The sequence below is a fragment of the Carassius carassius genome, chromosome 24 (genome assembly GCF_963082965.1).
Source record: "Carassius carassius chromosome 24, fCarCar2.1, whole genome shotgun sequence".
Taxonomy (NCBI): Eukaryota; Metazoa; Chordata; class Actinopteri; order Cypriniformes; family Cyprinidae; genus Carassius; species Carassius carassius.
The window spans coordinates 31460371-31481522 of NC_081778.1; the positions used below are offsets into that span (position 1 = coordinate 31460371).

General features: G+C 33.6%; 2 protein-coding genes across 7 annotated transcripts; one reads left to right on the forward strand and one right to left on the reverse strand.

Annotated features, from left to right (window-relative positions):
* The first annotated feature begins 3532 nt into the window (after positions 1-3532).
* klf10 (Kruppel like factor 10) lies at positions 3533-7792 on the forward strand. Of its 4 annotated transcripts, none has more exons than XM_059508847.1 (4): positions 3533-3661; positions 4594-4716; positions 5793-6261; positions 7499-7792. In XM_059508847.1, the coding sequence occupies exons 1-4, from the start codon at positions 3641-3643 to the stop codon at positions 7762-7764; spliced, it is 879 nt and encodes a 292-aa protein (XP_059364830.1). In that variant the 5' UTR covers positions 3533-3640; the 3' UTR covers positions 7765-7792. The 4 variants fall into 4 exon arrangements, with proteins under 4 accessions (XP_059364830.1, XP_059364831.1, XP_059364833.1 ...); XM_059508848.1 differs by having other exon boundaries at positions 3538-3661; positions 4616-4716; XM_059508850.1 differs by having other exon boundaries at positions 3614-3661; positions 4616-4739.
* Positions 7793-9688: 1896 nt separating this feature from the next.
* Positions 9689-19105, reverse strand: LOC132103448 (antizyme inhibitor 1-like). 3 transcript variants are annotated; one of them, XM_059508570.1, is made up of 12 exons: positions 18909-19105; positions 18594-18646; positions 14800-14946; positions 14546-14719; positions 14250-14422; positions 13335-13469; positions 12163-12244; positions 11993-12067; positions 11734-11899; positions 11407-11525; positions 10158-10357; positions 9689-10079 (listed from the first exon to the last, which is right to left on the reverse strand). In XM_059508570.1, the coding sequence occupies exons 3-12, from the start codon at positions 14905-14907 to the stop codon at positions 9965-9967; spliced, it is 1347 nt and encodes a 448-aa protein (XP_059364553.1). In that variant the 5' UTR covers positions 14908-14946; positions 18594-18646; positions 18909-19105; the 3' UTR covers positions 9689-9964. The 3 variants fall into 3 exon arrangements, with proteins under 3 accessions (XP_059364553.1, XP_059364554.1, XP_059364552.1); XM_059508571.1 differs by lacking the exon at positions 18594-18646; XM_059508569.1 differs by lacking the exons at positions 18594-18646; positions 18909-19105 and adding an exon at positions 15870-16089.
* Between the last annotated feature and the right edge of the window lie 2047 nt (positions 19106-21152).

Here is a 21152-nt window from a genome sequence, read left to right on the forward strand (position 1 = left end):
TCCCACTTAAACGTATGCTTATGCAAAAATGTGCAATATCCTTATATTTATTTGTTACCCCTCCATCCTAGAACATTCCTTCATCTCACTCAATCCTATTCCATTATCATTTATAGCACAAATGTTTATACACTTATTTATTTGCCAATTTGTAATTCTCCTGTAATATATATATATTTTTTTTTTGTCTGTGTGTTGTTGTCTCTGTGTACTGGAAGCTTATGTCACTAAAACAAATTCCTTGTATGCGCAAGCATACTTGGCAATAAAGCTCTTTCTGATTCTGATTCTGATTCTGATTATATTTATTTATTGTGTTCATTGATTACAGGTAATATGAAGATTCTAGCTTTAATTAAATTAAATATCCGTGTCACGGTCAGTGTAGAAATACAGGCTGATGTTATTTTTAACCAAAACTTTGTTTAGAGAGTTAAAGAGTGACTTTCTGTAAACACGTCAGATTCTATTCTGGGAAGCATCTGGGGGTTTGAGTTTAGTGCACTTTGTGCTCAGATAAGAATCTGCAAACAGGAAAGATTCAGAGAGCTAAAAATAGCGGACAGCTTCAGGATGAAATGCACTTCTGACGCTTCTGATTGGTCAGTAAGATTGATTATTGTGCAACACTGAAAACAAAATTGTAACCTAAAAACAGTAACATCTAAACGAACTGGTCTTATTGAAATCAAATCAAAATATATATGATTTAGCATCACCAAATCAAACTAAATACATCCATTTATACCTAAACTTGTGTGTCAAATCATGTTATACAGTGCCAGCAAATGATATTTACGTACCTGTTTCACTCTATACCAATCTTTCTGTATCCTTAATAAAAAAAAAAACATCGTCAACATTTTATGTCCATGTTTTTCATTTATTTCGTAAATAGTCTTCTAATAAGTGTCTCTATTGAGTTTACAGTGATTTTACCCTTTAATAGGGAAGCACACTGAAAAAAGGTAACATCTAAAATAACTAGTTTTATTAAAGTCAAAATTATTATGTGACATCATCAACTAAACTATGCATCTGCTTACATCACTTGTTTCCGCATCTTCTTCTTCTTCTACTTGTTTTTGATCCAGAAATTCAGTGCTCTTTCAGAAGATGTGTAATAGCGCCTCCTAGTGTATAACAGCAAAATCACAGAAAGTTAAGCTTGTAATTGCAGGTTACGTTTACAGTGTGTAGCATTTATTTAATGCTTTTTAACATCTGTACACTTTGCTTAACTTGTTTGTGTGGTCATAACCTGTAAGATCACCAGTTCACCAAAGTAACTGAGGTTGAATCGTGTAAAGTGCATGAGCAAAATGTGGCCTTGGTGGGGTTTACACAAGCTCATGCACTCATACAAATCTAGGCCAAAGGTTGAGTGCAGGAATTCAGGCCTCAGATGAGCCGCTAATGCTGGAGAGGGAAGCCAGTGTCATTTAACAGTATCATAAAATATTATCAGGAACATGGTTTGAGCAGATCATGCTTCAGCAGAGAGAGAACTAACATCCCTGACAGACTGTCTGTTGGGTACAGTATTTTCCGGACTATAAGTCGCACTTTTTTTCATAGTTTGGCTGGTCCTACGACTTATAGTCAGGTGCGACTTATTTATCAAAATTAATTTGACATGAACCAAGAGAAATGAACTAAGAGAAACATTTCCGTCTACAGCCGCCAGAGGGCGCTCTATGCTGCTCAGTGCTCCTGTAGCCTACCCCTGAGCAGAGTACAGCGCCCTCTCGCGGCTGGAGACGGTAATGTTTTCTCTTGGTTCTTGGTTCTAAATAAATGTGACTTGTAGTCCAGTGCGACTTATATATGTTTTTTCCTCATCGTGACGTATTTTTGGACTGATGCGACTTATACTCAGGTGCGACTTATAATCCGAAAAATACGGTAGCTTATTTAACAACTTACTAATGTCATTGCCTTCAATTTGGACTTTGTTTTTCTCATGCACAGTTTTCCTTTATTGAGTGAATGATGTAAATCTGTTCAGGTGTGTGTGTGTGTGATTTATAACTTTAAAAAAAAATTCCAGTGTATGTCAAATAAAATGTACTCTCTCTCTCTCTCTCTCTCTCTCTCTCTCTCTCTCTCTCTATATATATATATATATATATGTGTGTGTGTGTGTGTTTAAATGTATAAAATACTATACAAAATATGTTAAATATATTAAAGATATGTATAGTAAAATTCTATTTTTTTAAGTTGTATAAAACAAAGATATTTATATATAGGCTAGATAGATGTTATATTATATAAATACAAATCTGAATATATATGTATAGGCCTATGTCTATATACAAAAATCTATATGAATCTATATATAAGCTATGTGTGTGTTTATAAAATGATCACACACACACACACACACACACACACACACATATATATATATATATATATAAGCACATATACATATACACTTGTTTAAGATTATTTTTAATGATATTATGGTGCAATGATGAAATAACAGAGATATTGCAGTGTTGTGAAGAAAATCGATGCTTTTTAATACTCAATGTAAATTTTGTAAATTGTAAATTTATTTAATTCGGTCCTCACAGACAATCAATCATACAAAAATAAATGAAGTTATACATAATAACCGAAAAGGTGTAGGCTGAAGCCTCTGCTTATTACGCCTACCCTTTGTACATAATTATCAATCAAATGAGCGGCACTTTTTACTAGTAGTGATTAATACAAGACAAACATACATATACAAAGTATATAAAGAAAAAAGAAAAAAAAGAAAGTAGGAAGGAAAAATAATTTTTAATACCCGTTAAATTAAATAATTATTAACCTCCATGTTTTTAAACATTTTCTTGAATTTACAAAGTGAATTACACAATTTCAATTCCGTATGCAAATTATTCCATAGATTAACCCCTTTGACAGATATGCATCTATTTTTTGTATTAGTTCTTACCTTTATTTTTTTAAACATATGCATTCCTCTTATTCCATACTGACTTTCTCTTATTTCAAACAGCCTCTGGATACAGTTTGGAAGCAAATTATTATAGACTTTATACATTGTCTGTACAGTATAGAAATGTACTAAATCAAAATTTTTTAAAGCATTTAAATTACTAAACAATTGATTAGTTGGCTCGTGATACTCAACAATGTCACTGTCAATGTCAGCTTTATTTAAATAGCACCATTAAAAACAACAACTGTTGACCAAGGTGCTAAACAAAATAAAAAAAACCTTCAATAAAAACAATAACAACATACAGGTTATACAGATTTAAATCACTGAATGCACATATTAACTAAATGCTAAAGAGTAAACACGTGAGTAAATGCCCGAGCTGAATCAGGTTCAGCAGGGATCATCTTAAATATCCGCACATCAGTGTCATACACACAGCTGACCGACTGTGGACCATCCGCACACACAGCGCCGATCAGCCGCTGATCACGCAGCGACGCGCGCTCCTGATTGGCTGACGCTCTGCACACCTTAGACGCTGATTGGCTGGAGGCGGAACCACGACCTCGACGGCGCGGCTCGTTTTTCTGAAACATGTGAATGAATCCAAGACAGACACAGAGTTGATCATAATGAGTCTTCAGTCTGAGTGATAACCGAGAGAAATCATGCAGCATCAGAATGGCATCCAGATCTAAATGTGTAAGTAAATACAACTGCATTTATGCATTTAAGACTTTAATTTGATCTGTTACTAATAAAAAAATAATAATAAACCGGTTCTCAAATTAATGCCTTCTTTTCGTTATATTTTTTAAACATGTTTTTAAAAATCAGATTTTAAATAATACTGATCAAAGCTATTGAAAAATAATAATTATGAATAGTAGATAATGTACAAACGAATCAATTGATTGAGATGATTAATTTTATTAATTATTTAATAAAACTACATTTTAAGCATTGAAAATAAAACTAATTTTTTCTGTAATTTATATATTTTATACCTACTATCCTGCTATATATATATATATATATATATATATATATATATATATATATATATATATATATATGTATGTATGTATGTATGTATATATATATATATATATGTATGTATGTATGTATGTATGTATGTATGTATATATATATATATATATATATATATATATATATATATATATATATATATATATATATATATATATATATATATATTTATTATTATTATAACATTTGTTAGTGAGATAATGCAAATTGACATTGGTCCAATTATCATCATTATATGCGTGTGTGTGTGTGTGTGTGTATATACATATATATATACACACACACATAAAACTGTGTTACTGATTTTAAATTACATGACACAAATTTTAGCCATGTAATCTAAACTATTCTAATTTTAAATCTACTTTTAGATTATTTTGATCTAATTTGCTTATCACATTGATTTAAATAGGATATCCTTGTACCATATTCATATAAAAATACACAAAGATGACACAACATGAAGTATGTTAAACATTACATCAAGCTTTCCTAAACTGAGGATTGTGAAGGAACTGCAGGAGGTTTGTGTGTTTGATGAAAAGCTAATAATTCATTAATTAAATGTGCTTGATTTCCCGTAGCCTGTGAGGTGCTCAGACTCAGACCGGAGATATTCAGAAGCTGTGGAGGCGCTGATGTCCATGAAGCTCCAGCAGAGAGCGTCCTCTGGTGTGTGTGAAGACCCCCTGAAGTCCAGCACACAGGTCAAGCTCACAAACAGATCCAGGTCATGTCCCAAACAACAGCAGAATCTAAACCTCAAATTCTATACCATTTAAACAGATGCATATGTTTTTGCACTGCATTTAATTTGTGCATATTTAAATTAAGGCATGCACATTTTTTTCATCCAAAATATATTTTAAAGTGTTTATTTTATTGCATTCATTTATTTACATCTGTAGATTTCATTTCAAAATCATATCTTTAAATGCTGTGAGTTTGTATATAAACATTTATCTATAAAAACATGTTGAAAATGTACAAAGCATATATTTTCTGATTTATGGAGTGGTAAAAAAAGATTATTAAAAACGTTTTTCCTGGCTTCATCCAGTGTTCAGATTGATTAAAATCTTGAATTGCAACAATTTTTATAAAACTGCCTTGATTTTTAGAAAGGTGTTAAACATGAATTATTGTTATTACATGAATAATATAATAAAGTTGTAAAATAATTTTATAAAGAATTACGTTTTGAATTTCTACTTTTGTGAAGTCATGAAAAAATAGCCAATTTCTGGATAAAAATGATATATATGACATAAAAATATAAATTAAATATAAATTAAAATCTTGGTGTACAAATAGATAAAAACTTGATGTACTAAAATATCTAAAACTGAAAAAAAAATCTATTATAAGCATTCTAAATAAACAAATAAAGTGAAAAAAAATCAGAAAATATAAAAATAAATACTTATTCAAAATAATAATAAAAACTAAAATAACATGACATTGATGAACATATTCAGGAAATTAGTGCATATTTAATTAGATGCCTCATTCATGATATTGCAATTTTAAACAGAAATCAGATACACAACTATTGTCTTATCAGCTATAGAAAATATATACAGTACAGTAATAAGATAAATACAGTAATACAGTCTTAATTTCAGTTCTCTATTGAGATTGAGACTGAAATGGCCAAAACTCAAAACTAAGACATGCATGAAAATAATAGCACAATGTGACCTGAAGATGTTTTTAGTAAGATTCACCCATAATGAGGCCAAAGCTGGTTCATTAATAGACATGAACTGGTTGTGTTTTTCAGGTTATGTCATGCATGACTCCACCGTCCAGCCCCGACAGCGACCCGCACCTGGGGTCAGAGGTCACGGCTTCACCCGAGGCTAGATCTCAAGCGGTCAGCGTGATCCGGCACACGTCAGACGCCGACCGTGCTCCGCTCAGACCTCCAGCAGATCTCCCATCAGCCCCTGCTGCAGTCTTCCAGATGCTTCCAGTGACAGCGAGCTCCAGCTCTCCTCCGGCATCGCTGCTGTTCGTGGCCGAATCTTCAGTCCTGGTGATTCTGCCCCCTAAACTAACATCCACAGCACCTTCACTGGGTTTGAAGTTCCCCGCCATCGCTCCGGCTCAGGCCCCAGACTCGTCCACAAACAGAGCCACGTCTGGAGCCGTCCCATCACGGCCCCGCGATCACATCTGCACCCATCCCGACTGTGGGAAGACGTACTTCAAAAGCTCCCACCTGAAAGCACACCTGAGAACACACACAGGTACAGAGAATATCGGCTTCTATCACACTGACACACGCGAAGCTCTGTTTTACTGTTAGCATGATTCTCAGCAGATTTTTACTTTGGACTGAAAACAGAGTTTCTGCAGGTTTTATGAAATGCAAGACATTTTAAAGACTTTTTTATAACACAGTAAATAAAATGTAAAAGAATTAAATATATACGGAAGCATTGAAAAATACAACAAATCTCCATTTCTTTTTATTCAAAAAATAAAAACAATAAATACAATAAATCACTTAATGCTTGAATACCTCAGCTTTCAACCACTTGACTGTTCTTTTAGTAACACTGATATACTATTATAATTTATTTTAGGATAACCTCTCTGAGCAAAAAAAAAAAAAAAAAAAAAAAAAATATATATATATATTAATTATTATTAATTAAATATATACATATATTTCATTTAAATATATTAATATTTTTTTTGTTTGCTTAGAGGTTATCCTGATTAAATAAAAAAAATTATATATATATATATATATATATATATATATATATATATATATATATTTTTTTTTTTTTTTTTTTTTTGCTCAGATAGGTTGTCCTGGTTGAATAAAAAATAAAATAATAATTATTTATATATATATATATATATATATATATATATATATATATATATATATATATATATATATATATATATAATTTTATTTATACTTTTTTTGTGGGGGGTTCCGTTGATATCTAATTTATTTATATTTTTAAATGGTTTTAGTTAAGTATAATAATAGCCCAGCCACTAGAACATAGATAACTTTATTACTGTACCTTCTGAACACACTGCAAAAAAAACAAACATGTTCAAATATCTCAAGATTTCTAAACCAAGATGTATTTACTTAAGAAGCAAAATGACGTCAGAAGTCAAGTGAGTTTACGACTAAAACAAGATGAAACATCAATCAAAAGGCTCAGAAAAATCCACTTGATTCAAAAGTAAAACGTCATCATTCTCTGGCGCAGATATTTGTTCTAGTCTTCTGCATAAATTCACTTTCTCAGGAACAAGGCTTTGTGTGTTCAGTTTGCATTTCAAGTAGATATATGTTGATTTAAAGATGAATTTTTGCTCGTGTGTGCAACATCTAACACCAAGACTGTATGAATTAAGACCTTCTGCTCTGAATTCATACCTTTATTTGAGGACGAGTTGATGATTTTATAAGACCTGCAGAAACAAAGTGAGAGTCTGGTTTACCGTTTTCAGGTGAGAAGCCGTTCAGGTGCTGCTGGGATGGCTGTTTACGCCGGTTTGCCAGATCTGATGAACTGTCTCGTCATCGCCGCTCTCACACAGGAGAGAAGCGCTTCTCCTGTCCTGTTTGCCACAACCGCTTTGTGCGGAGCGACCACCTGGCAAAACACACACGCCGCCATCTAACAGCCCGGAGAACGCCGCTGTGGCAGAAGGAGGTTTACCGTCTTCACAACATCAGAAGCCTGCAGCCTCTGGCTCCTAAAACTGAGAGCTGACCGAGTCCTTCAAAGCTTCACGTTTAACTGTTTATATATATTCATATATATATATATATATATGCACTATTGTTCCAAAGTTTGAAATCATTACGACTTTTTTTTAATGTTTCTGATATGTTTGCTGCATTTGTTTAATAAAAAATACAGTAAAATCAGCAATATTGTGAAATATTATTAGAATTTTAAATAACTGTTTTCTGTGTGAATCTCTATTAAACTGTAATTTATTTCTGTGATGCTCCGCTGTATTTTCAGCATCATTCCTCCAGTCTTCAGTGTCACATGATCTTCAGAAATCATGAAACTCAAATGATGCAAACAGTCGTGCTGCGCAATATTTTTTGTGTGGAAACTTTGACTATTAAAGGAACAGCATTTCTTCGAAACCGAAACGTTTGGGATTTCTGAAGATCATGTGACACTGAAGACTGGAGGAATGATGCTGAAAAAAATACATCAGGAAAAGTTCATTTAAATTGTTATATTTCACGACAGTACTTCAGAAATCGTTCTTGCTGATTTGCTGTTCAAGACACATTTCTTATTATCAGTGTAATCATCTTAAATGTTGATGTTTAAATTAATACAGTTTCAGGTTTGGATTTGTGCCAAAACGAACAATGAACGAACATTTTATTGACTAATGTTAACAACAGTGCATAAATACTGCAACAGTTGTACTGTTAGTTAATGCATTAACTAATATGTCATTATAAAGCATCACTTTTTTTTTTTGCTTATATTAATAAATATATATATTTTTTTATTTATTCATTTTCAATACTATGAAGAATTCAGATTGATTACTCAGTAACCAATTGGCTTACCACACTGCATTTGTTCCTATAGCTGTTGTTTGATAGTGAAGAGTAAATGCAATGTTGTAGCAGACATTAAAAAGGAAATACGACTCCACAAGTCCATTAATAACATTTTATTGACAGCAAACCTTTGTCAAGAAAAGGTAACTTCTGTGTAGTAGTGTAAGTTTATGCTCCGAATCTGAAAAAACATTTATTTCGTCCAATTCCTGTTCTTTGTTGCACAGTCTATTGCTTTCACTTCCCTGGATCTTGCAGGTAAAGAGCAACATAAGAGCTTCCTCTCACTTCAACCAGCAGCACTTGCTCCAGCCGTCTTCAACACATTCTCAGACACTTAAGCAGACACTTCCTATTTTTGTGCAATACTGCATTATGAAATGCAACCGCACGTCATCTTTCATTTAAATGCAAAAACCTGCTTATCAATGCAATGCAAGTATTTACAACTGGATCAGATCTTTGCACTTACTGTCTGCATTTGCACACTTGTGTTAAAAGATTAGGTTGAAAGCTTTGCATCAGTGTCTCAGCCATGGATGCTCTGCAGTGAATGGGTGCCGTCAGAATTAAGAGTTGATAATAACATCACAATAATCACAATTTCAAATAATTTCTGGCCATTATTACAAATACTCCAGTTCCTCCAGTGAAAATGTTTTCTCGCCTGAATCAGGAGAGAAATATGCACAGATTAAATCATTTTAACGCTGGATTTGTTTCAGTTTTTGTCTTCTCCAGATGTTAACTGGAGTGCTTGGGGATTATTGTGATGTTTTAATCAGCTCTCATTCTGACGGCACCCATTCACTAGTGACTAAGTGATGCAATTTCTCCAAATCTGATGAAGAAACAAACTCATTTATAACTAGGATGGCCTGAGGTCGGGTCCATTAGCAGCAGGTTCAGCATTTTTTCAATGAACTATCCCTTTAACGTGCATCCTGGGCATAAGCTTTCAACAGTTTATAAAGTTTCCGTTGTATTTTGTCACAGTGTTTCGCTGAACTATTCCTTTTACAGTTCAAACTGGACGAAGATCGCAATTTTCCAGTTCACACATTATATCCATAACACAAACAACAAAAAACAAGTGCATGTTTCTTTAAAAGCATCTCATGAAACTAGACTGGAGGTTTAATAAATAACTTGGTACATGACTGATTCCATTAGTAAGAGGAAATATTACGTGTGTATATATTAATAAAACTGACTTCAATATAATTAAATGCATATGTGTAGAGATCTGTTAAAGCTGATGGCACCCATCAATAACACTTCTTTCCAAACTTCTTCAAAGCAGCTGAAGCTTCATCAGAAGAGCCCAGGTTCTTAAGTGCTTAGTCGAGATAATGGTATTAATCAGGGGCTTTATGTTACGCCGGGGTGGAAACGGACGCCTGGGATATGTTTGGTTGCAAGCAGCACAGTACCAGAGAGAGGTTCTTCATCCTCACGTCCAAAGTGAGGCCGCAGTTATGAACCTGTAGCCTGCAGCAGGAAAAACAACTTGATTAAGAACCAGAACGAATGCAGTGGGTTCCAGTGACACTGAGATTCACTCTGTACCAGTCAGATTCGGTGATGCTGTAGAAGACGGGTGGTTTGTGTTCCTCTCCGTTAGTGAATGTGGCCCTTGTGTTCTTAAAGAGCAGCCAGTCTCCGACACGGAGCTCCGGAAGCAGACATCGCTCCAGCACGTGATCCAGATCATCAGCAGACGGACCCCACAGACTGCTGGAGAACAGCGGCTCTTCTGCGCTCACCTCCTAAAGAAACCCACATTACACATGACCAGCTTTAACAATTTAACAATTCAGTTTCCCCCCCCCACAAATTCCGTTTTTTTTATTTTTTTTTTCAAATTCCGGGGTTTTTATTTTTTAATTCGGCCTTTTTTTTTCAAATTCCGGTTTTTCCCCCCAAATTCTGTGCCCCACCAAAATCTGTTTTTTTTTTTTTCACATTCCAATGTTTTTTTTTTTCAAAATCTGTTTTTTTTTTTTTTTTTTACATTCCGGTTTTTTCCTGTTTTTTTTACCCCCAAAATTCCGTTTTTTTTTTTTTTTATTCCGTTTTATCCATTTTAATTTAACTGGATTCCATTTATTCTCAACTCCTTTTTAATGGTTAAATTAAATTGTATTGATAAAAAATCATGTCTAGTTAATTAAAATCATAAAACTTCAAATCAATTTATTAAAAGTTTAACAAAAATTATGAAATGTTAAATTTTTTCTTCACCATATGTTTTATTGTAACCTAATTCAGTTTTTTAGCATGTCTAATTATTCAAATGCATAAAAACAACTTAATTTGTTAACTTTTTTCTTAAAATAGCCTTATGAAATGTTTTCCCTCTTGGAAATTGTGTTGTGTATTTACATTTTTATGGTTATCAAATGAACGCATAAAACATTCATTTAATTTCTCTTTTAATTATTGAAAATTAAACAAACTTAATTTTTTGGTAAACAAGGGATTTACTATTAAAAATAAAACATGGAAGAAATGTTGTGTGATTATTCCTAAAAAAAATAATGTTTATTTATGTATAGTAATAGTAGTAGGCTATGTGCATTCTGCTGAACAATAGTAATACATTTCTGGCAAATACTTGTCTTTAAATTAAACCAGACTTTTATTTTGACGTGTTGCGATTTAGGAATCGTGCCCGCTCAAATCGCGATTTTATGATGATTTCGATATAATCGCACAGCCCTAGCGCAGACACAAAAAATGATCTTTAGATGTTTGCTGATGTTTATGCATTGCATCAATGTCACATTAAATATAAGGGAAAGAGTCAGATTTTCACCTTGTGTGCCGAAGGCATCGATATCGAATCTTCACACAGCAACTTACTGCCAAAACTCCCATAAACCCCATCGTTCATGTAGTAGAGAAACTCAGGCTCGCCGTTCGCAGACAGTGCATCTGAAAAACACAAACATGCGTTTAATAAACACCTTATGATCAGTGCATCACCTATGAAACATGCAGTGGGATTCTATTTGATATTTACATTAAGGTTGGACGATATATTGCAACATAAAATATTTAGTACTTATCCAAATATATCTCCATCAAAATAAAGCCCATGGTACATCATGAATATCTGATATAAATATTGAGTAGTACTCACTGTGTGCTTGACCACTGACATCACGAGCCACGCTCTTCTTAGCGATTATATTCACGGCCAGCGTGAAGGCAGATGACACATAATAAACCCCGGGTTCAGCGATGATAGACAAGCTGGTCGAGAGAGGAAAATACACGTCCAGCATGGGCTTTAGCATCTGGTCGACCTGCATATATAAACAACACTAGAAGCTCAACGGCGAGGGGAACAAAATAAAATCCAAGAAATAGAGTAGAAAAAGCACAGCAGAATACAGTACCTCGTCTAACTGTGCCTCACTTCCGTCAAATCCGCTTCCGATGTCCAGAAGATTCATCTCAAAGCCAAGCTCCTCCTAAGAGCAGATTCATTTAGAAAACGTTTCTGAAAAGGGGTGGAAATAAACACTAAAAGTGACATTTAATAAATAACGGTCATTCCCTGACTCACCCCCATATCGAAAACACACCGGGCGTCACAAACAGCACGAGAGAACGCTTGTGCATCCTGACAACAACTGGGAACGCTGAATCTGTGAGCAGAGCATTAAAAATAAAACATACCTCGTTGACTTCCTTTATAAATGTCTTTGGTGTAATTGTGCACGAGTCATAGAAAAATATCGTTCATTCTGAGAAAAGCTCTACGGACACTAGCTTTAATGTCTAATGCAATCACATGGGAGGTTATATAATATGTATTTACAGATTGCATTGCATTATGATTTCGGCTTCGGTGTTATTATTGTTTTGTAAAGTGGCCAATCAGAGCCATTTAAGAATCCGCTCAACAGCGTTCAAAAAGCTTCGTGTAAGACATTTGTGCTTTCAACAACATATTTCCAGAGGCATTTTTTTACCTTTATAAGGGCCTTTTATATCCTTGTTAGATCTATGCATCATCTTTTGTGTCAAACTTTTACATTTAATCAAATTCAATTAGAATAATAAGACTATAGACTGTTACCAATCAAATGAATCAATATCAACAGAATCCATTTTTTGTAATTGGCACAGAAGCAGCATTGAGTAGTATTTACACTGCACTTAAAAATAAAAAACTATAAAAAAATAATAAATATATATATATATATATATATATATATATTATTTTTTATTGTTTTTTATTTTTAAGTGCAGTGTAAATAAATTTTTGTAAGTAAATTTTTTTATTTATTTATTATTATTTTATTTTATTTTTTTTATTTTATAAAATGATATATTATTTTAACCTAGAACTGCCAGTAGGTGGCAGTAAGTCATTTTTGTTGTTAGATAAAAAAAAAAATTATAATACAATATTTTAAAAGCATTGATCACATAGTTATATTTATCCAAACAGTTTGCTCAAAGGCTAATTCGTTCCTGAACAAAGCCAGTGTTTGTCTTAACGAATGGATCACTCATTCATTGATGCTTTTTTTCTATTTTCATTAACAAAACTATTATCTTCTCGTTTACTGAACTGCTGTACTCATGTTTTTACTAAATCAGAGACATACTCAATACTATTAAAACAATACTATATCTCACACTCCTACATTAGAAATAGGACCATGTCTAAATACTTTTGAGGCCACTGTGATTTCTAAATGCCTCCAGATGTGTTCAGGATTCTCTCACTTGACTCCTGTAACCTGCAGACCGAGCTCTCTGGCTCTCTCCAGCAGATGTCTGCAGTCCTTCAGCGTGGAGCCGAACGGCATGAGCGTCTCCTCGCGCTCGCAACAGCTCTCCGAAGTCAACAGCAGCAACACTCTGTTGCAGAAAACCAGTTCATAAAGATGAGGGTTAAATCAATCAAATCCAGTGCATTAGTGCGAAAGCAGCCAATCAGAGCTGCCGCTGCCGATGACATCATCAGCAATAACACTAGTACTTTGACACAGTAAAAGCACTTTATGCTTTCAATGTGCTTCTTTGTTCCCCTTTATGGCTTTATATTTGCTTTTATGTTATGAAGCTGTATTTAGTTTGTAACTGAAGCTTATTTCCACTAAAGAATAAGAAAAATTTTTCTCTTATTCTTTTTTCTCGCAAATCTATATGTATACCAGATATTATTCTAGAAACAAACCCCAGGAAAAAAAGAAGAAGAGAGAACAAATGTGAATATCTTTTTTTTTTTTTTTTATAAAAATTTATTTTATATAATTTGCATGTTTACGATTCTTTGTTGTCGACTTTTTCCCACAATTCTGCAGAGTTCCCACTCATTTTCAGTGATCATTTTATCAGGACTTCAAGAACATTTTGCATTTAACTACAGCTGGAATAAAAGACAACATATATTTATATATATATATATATATATATATATATAACAAGTAGGATGCATGGGAACCCTGTTCTGATTTTTCCAAAAAAAAAAAAAAAGTAATTGCAACTTTTTATGTCAGAACTGATACATTTTTCTTTTATTATTGTGGAAAAGTCAGAATTGTGAGATTAAAACTAAGAATTTTGATTAAAAAAAAATGTTCCAAATTGTAAGTCAAATGATGTTTGTAATGTGATGAGCCTCTCGTAATCGCTCACTTTGCTTTGGGATGACATCGTGCAATCTTCCTCAGCTCTGCCTCGTTATCACACACCAGGACGGAGATGTTGTGTTTGGCTGCGTGTTTGATAAGGGACAGCTGTTTATACGTGCCTCCGAGAACGATGTCCTGAGAGGGGACGCCAAAGCCCTTCACCAAGTCCAGCTCATGCTGAAAGACAAGCACAAAGCTATGAATAAAAGGAATAATAGATTTTATAAATAAAACTGGAGTGCTATTTTAAGACACTGAGCACAGTAGAGAGGAGATGAGACTTATATTTGATATATTCACCTTGTTTGAACAAACAAAGCCCGTGCCGAGAGCCGCCAGGATTTCAATGACCACAGGGCTGCTGTTGCTCCTGACCGTGTAAAAAGGCCGAATCTGGTCCAGTTTAGCTCTCCAGCGAACGTGCTGCCGCAAAATCACCCCCAGGTCAGCCACAAAAAATGCACTCTTTAGTGCCTAAAGAAAAAACAACATGCATCATGCTTTGGTATAAAGAGAGAAGACACAATAAAGCAGAATTCCCTTGTTATACTCACAAGATTTTGATCACGGATGTGTTTATCGATCACATCTCGGAGAGCTGCGCTTCCTTCCAGCAGCTCGACAGAAAAGCGTGGTTCATTCAGAGATCCCTTCATAGTCATCCGTAATCTGGCATAAAGCAGGTCACCTATTTATGAGAACTGCAAAAAAATAAATAAATGCACGCTCATGTGAATGATAGAGCATGAGCAATTATTACATAAGTGAACTTTTAAGTCATTTCTTTAAATATATAGAGGTTTGATTTGCATATACACACTAATAACATTATATAGCATACTCTCCACACATTATATAAGATTAAAAATAAGCATATATATTTAGATATTAATGCATAATGGAATAATTGTTTTAAGCAATTATTCATTGTAACCAAATATCATTACAATAACATCAAAACTTGCATTTTTACGTCGCCCACCAACAAAAAATTTCTACAACAAAGTAGAAAAAAAAACTATATATAATAATGCATTTTTAATCCTAGTTTAGTTTATATTTTCAGGTATTTCAACTGTAGTATTTTATACATTTAGAATAATTTAAATATATTATATAAAACATTATATTTAAATAAATTACACATATATATATATATATATAAATAAGATAAATAAAAACATTAATTGACGTGTATGAGCTGTATGGATGAACTTACATAAATGTTGTGATGGATAGGCCTTAGAAATATATATTGTCATATATTTATGCATTTAGCAGACGCTTTTATGATTTTTTTTTACAATGAAAATCGAAATTAGACACTGAAACGGACAAAACGTGTCTTTTATATAATGTACATACAAAATGTTTATCATATGTTTTTTTTACAAAAATTCCCTGATTAATTAATCAATAATAACATCGCTATTGTTTATTTAATGCTAACCGTCACCAGTATTCAAGTCAAACGCTATTTATATTAATAACATTAAATCATAACGAGTTCGTTTAGACCGAAAGCAGTCAAGTATTCATAAACAACTCAAATATTTTCGTCAAATATAAACAAGAGGCTAACACGTACATGTTAGCTTGTGAACCCAGAGCTAACGTTACTTACACGGGAGAAAGCGCGGGCATTTAAGGTAAACCGTCTTCTCTTTCTCTGTCGAATGTTTACGAAATAATAAAAGCACCGATAGGAGACGTAACGTTGATGTTTTGAGCCATATATCCGTGTTTTAATCTACTGAGCCTCGGACCATGTGGACAGTTTCGGGTGCTGGATGACGTCGGTTATGAAGGATGAGGGATGAAGGCGTGAAGTAGGCGGGGCGAAGATTTAAATAAAGCAATGAAGGGACTGGAAGGGGCGGGGCTTCTGTTTGAAGAGTATGAGCGAGTGAGGAGCGGACTCAGCGGAGGTTAATTTATGCAGTAAAGGGGCGGGGCTTCTGTTTGTATAATTTGATTAGGAGAGCAAAGAACGCGGGACAGACAGAATAAAAAAACAGAGTTTTGTTTTGTTTTCCTAATCTGCTTCTTTTAAGTCCATCTATATGCTAGTGCAAACATATAAATATATATTTAAATGCTATATTAAATTATTTCCAATAAAATCACAGTTTAGCAATTTTAATTAAATTAATTAGGTAAGGCGACAATTTAATTATTACAAAATATAGACCACTTAAAAGTTTGTAAACATTGCAACGTCTCCGGGTGGGCGGGGCTTAGCTGTAGGCAAAAAGAGGCGCGGACGCAATGTTGACAAGCGTAAGCTAGCACGTTTTAGGAGGGATTTAAACATGGATGCAAAAGAAGGTTAGGAACTGTCCGAATATCTACAGTCCCTGATTCTGCGGGACCGTGACAGCTATTTTTGTAAATTAGCTCTCGCGGATGGAAGCAGGCTACCTGACCCGTATGCCATACGGCCATATGAATTACTTTTGGGTGGTTTGGGGAATTTTGTCAAGGCTTATTTTCTAATGTAACCTATCGCTGGGCTAACTATGATTAGCAATGTGTATTATTTTAAGAGTCCATTCAAAGGATGGCACACACATCTATCGCTGTATGTTTGTTTAACATTTAAACTAGCTAGTGCGCGGAAGGTTGGCGACTTTTCACCTATAAAACAGAAACTTGCTGATTTACTAGATAAAACCAACACAGCAGTTCATATGCAAAGATTATTTTACCTGATATGAAGTGTGCATTGCAAACACGAGCATTAACTTATGATCATCTCCGTCCAGTCTACGCCACAATTGTTTTCTTGATTTCTGTATAGGAATGTTTGCCGGGATCCGGTAAAACTTTAGTTTTGAAACAAAAGTGCTGTTCCTTCTATTCTGGCAGCCAAAAACACAACAAGAAGACATTTTAATGTCAAAACCTTTGTTAAGTTTTCTATTTTTTTTATTATTTTTTTTTTTAATTATAAGAACAACATTTTAGTCTCTCCAGTTCACATTCATTATAATAGTAACAATACAATACGTTAAAGGTTGAAAAAAAAAAAAAAATTCAAGTTACCACTAAGGAAAAATACATTAGTGACAGATTTGTATCCCATGACAAAAATAGTTCTAGTGACATATTATCCATTAAAAATTTCTGAATGAATGTTCATTACTGATATGCATTTCTTGTTTGTAATTCATTTAAGAGACTTAAAATAAAAATCCACCTCTATCAAAAACAACTTAAATGATGGTGAAGAATTCTGGAATTTACATTTATGGATATGAAACTTGCTTAACAAAATGTAAAGGTTTATAATAGTACATAGTTTCTTTTCTTTGTATTCAAAATAAGTGATAATGTTCTTCCCCTCAATGTTGACTTTGTGTTTTGTTTTAATATATAATTCTCAAGTTCTTTCCAAAATGCATTACTGTATGAACAACCATAAAACAAATGAGTTACATTTTCAAGTTCATTTTTACAAAAAGTACATTTATCAATATCAAGAAATCTTGAAATGTACATCTTAGATGGGTATATGTTGTGTAGTATTTTTAGATGTAATTCTCTAATTTTATTTGTGACACAAAATGTAAAAGGAACAAGCCATGCTTTCTGCCAATTAATATTCATAAAAATAGCATTCCAAAAAATATTTCCTCTAGGTATTATTTTTTTGGCATTGTAGAAACATTCTCTGGTATGTTTATTAGTACATTTTTTGCTTAGAATGTCAATACCGTTTATGTAAAGAATGTTAGGAGTAGTGCGTTGTACATTTTGCTCTACATAGCTTTTCATTAATTTTAATATTCCACTGGGAATAGAGTTAATTACTGAGCTAAATTCTTTAAATTTTACAGGGAAAGTTTTCTGTGTAAGAAAGTCTTCATAGCTAAGAAGTTGACCATTAGGGCTAAGTAAGTCTTTTAAATAAATTATATTTTTATCTATCTGTTTTGTAAATACAATGATTTGTTCCTTTTAATAATACACTCATTGTTCCAAATGATAGATTTATGTGGTGAAAAGTTGTGTGAATAACATAGCTTCCAGGCTAACAGAGCTTGTTGATGAAATTCCGACATCTTAACTGGTAATTTAGAAATACTGTAATTACAAGACAGTAAGAACTTGAGACCTCCAATCTTCTTGAATATATTATGAGGAATAAAATTCCATAATGAATCTGGCGCTTTTAAGCATTCCTTTAACCATTTAACTTTAAAAGTATAATTTAAATCCACAAAATCTAATAGATCATGAGTTCTGCCTTATGTTTTGCCTCCAGCTAGAGCGGTGACGTCACAGTGACGTAGGCGACTAAGGGGTCTATACAGACAAATGCTTTCCATAGATATTTTATACATACATTTTTACATGATTATTTGCTGATAATCTTCACACGTTGACAAGTGCATGCAGCTGCAAAGCATAAACAACAGCAAAATAGAATCAGTTGTAAATATAATACATATAGTAAACTAATACCTTCAAATAACTCTTTTAAATTTTCGTTTATGTTTGCTTCTTTATTTTTTTTTAAAATTATATATATATATATATATATATATATATATATATAATATTCAAATAATGAGTAAGATTAGCATGAAGGTGTTTAATTGTAATATTTATATATTAATATATATTGATATTGATAAGAAGGAAGTGTGCCATCTCATACCTTAGAGTCTTCATCGTCTCAACTACAAAGTTCCTGTCAGAGGATTCTCCATTTAGCACTTTTATAGCGTGATTCCAGATTAAACATTAGAAATAATTCTCAGTTTATTGACTGATAGAATGTCCTATCCTCGGTATTTTTGCTCTCGTCATATCGATGAGCTGCTGCTTCAGTGTCCAGTTTCTGATTAAATGAATCTAGTGACCACACTATCATCCACAGTTTATAGAGGGAGGTGTGTTTACCCTCCTCTCTGTCTCTCTGTCTCTCTCTCTCTCTCTCTCTCTCTCTCTCTGTCTCTCTCTCGTTACTTTCCGCTTGAGATGACTAACTGCTGAAGATGCTGACTTAAATAGCACTTTTGAAATAGTAACACCAAGATGTAGAGATTAGATTTGGAGAAATGTAGCATTGCATCGCTTGTTCTGCAGTGAATGGGTGCCGTCAGAATGAGAGCTGATAAAAACATCACAATAATCCACAGCACTCCAGTCCATCAGTTAACATCTGGAGAAGACAAAAGATGAAACAAATCCAGCATTAAGACATTTTAGCTTGTGGTTTCTAGCTAAAATGGTCTATAATCCATAATAACACTTCCTCCAGTGAAAAAGCCCATCTCTTGTTGTCTCTCACATCAAAGTCCACCCACACCTTTGTTGTTTTGGACTTTTTTAGCTTGTTTTCTCTGTGCAGATCTCTTTCCTGATTCAGACCAGAACACTTTTTCACTGGAAGAAGTGTTATTATGGATTGTAAACTCATATTTTAGTTAAAAACATATCATGTGCTTCTTACAAACACAGCGTTTGGCTTCTCCAGATGTTAACTGGAGTGCTGTGGATTACTGTGATGTTTTTATCAGCTCTCATTCTGACGGCACCCATTCACTGCAGAGCAAGTGATGCAATGCTACATTTCTCCAAATCTGCTCCCATGAAGAGTCAACCTAAACATTTCTTATGTTACAGACACAAATTCCTCTTTTGTGTAGTTCCCTTTTCTCCGATTGCTGAGTCCTTTTACCAAAAATCGTTTCATCAGAATGTCAAATGAGCCAACTGTGCTTCACAATAGCTCTGTTTGTTTTAGTCACGTCAATGTTGCTCGGACTGCTACACTGTCAGTGAAAGTTTCTCTTTTGCGGCCCACAAAAACAGTTGTGAGTTTTGTGCCTGCTCCCTCTGGACTATAAATGAGAGTATGGCATCTAATCAAACATAACATCTACAGCGGCTCGGAGTCAACAGAGCTGTTTGATAACCATTGTTCTTGGTATAATGGTGATCTGTGTCTGGAAGGACATGTGGTTCGTATGCATGCAATAACACCCTACTGCTGTTGAGCAACAAGATTTCTCCTAAAGAAGAGCTTTAAGGTCTCGAATACAAAACAAAATAAAGGAACTCTCCAATAATCTAAAGTATTTCAGATGAGCTGATTGGGAGAAAACATAAAAACATTCTTGTAACATTAAAAACAGTGTTCAGCATTTTAGTGGAGTGAATATTTTTCATGCTGGGTTTGTTTAGACAACAAAAAGATTCCATGTAATAATAACTTTGCTACTCCTAGTAATATTTCAAGATGAACACGTACTGGACTAAAGCATCTTAAGGCTTGATTATCATAAATCAATTTGAAAAAAAAATCAATAAGTCTCAAATAAGATCATCAGGATTTTGGGAAACGTTTATTCGCCTCTCAATCATCAATGCACTGCATTATTTTTTATAATTTCTAATCTCATTTTACTAAGACATATAATTGGAGATAGAGATGAGATAGAGCAACGACTGATATTTAGAGCATTTTATGTAAGTATCTGCTATAGTGCATAAAGATCTCATTAATTTACATTATTCATAACAAAAACAATAGAGCTTATCTTCTGTTTTCTGCCTCTATCTTTCACCTTTCATCTCTCCACCCATGTACACAGCACCCAAATGAACACCCATTTACTTAAACCCTTTTCAATAAATATCCACCTTTATCCTGACAAAAAGAACATCAGTTGGATTTAACTCGATTAGTCTCTCAGTTTGAATACAAAGGACAGAGAAGTTGATTTGAAAACTGTAGCAAAGTATGCATATGGCTTCAGAATATTGTTTATCGTAATACTTCTTTGATAGTTACATGCTGTTTTTATTAATTTTGTAGCTTGGCAGATGTGTTCCCAAATATGGGAAGCCCATTTCTGCCACGAAAAACAAAAACTTTTTATCTCGCAATTCTGAG

Excerpts from the sequence above, each read along its gene's own strand:
- LOC132103448 (XM_059508571.1), bottom strand. The coding sequence starts at position 14,907 with ATGACTATGAAGGGATCTCTGAATGAACCACGCTTTTCTGTCGAGCTG. Across the intron at positions 14,423-14,545 it reads GCTTTGTTTGTTCAAACAAG|CATGAGCTGGACTTGGTGAA; the intron begins GTGAATATATCA and ends CTTGTCTTTCAG. Across the intron at positions 12,068-12,162 it reads GGTGTGTTTTCGATATGGGG|GAGGAGCTTGGCTTTGAGAT; the intron begins GTGAGTCAGGGA and ends ATCTGCTCTTAG.
- klf10 (XM_059508847.1), top strand. The coding sequence starts at position 3,641 with ATGGCATCCAGATCTAAATGT. Across the intron at positions 4,717-5,792 it reads CCCTGAAGTCCAGCACACAG|GTTATGTCATGCATGACTCC; the intron begins GTCAAGCTCACA and ends TGTGTTTTTCAG. Across the intron at positions 6,262-7,498 it reads ACACCTGAGAACACACACAG|GTGAGAAGCCGTTCAGGTGC; the intron begins GTACAGAGAATA and ends TACCGTTTTCAG.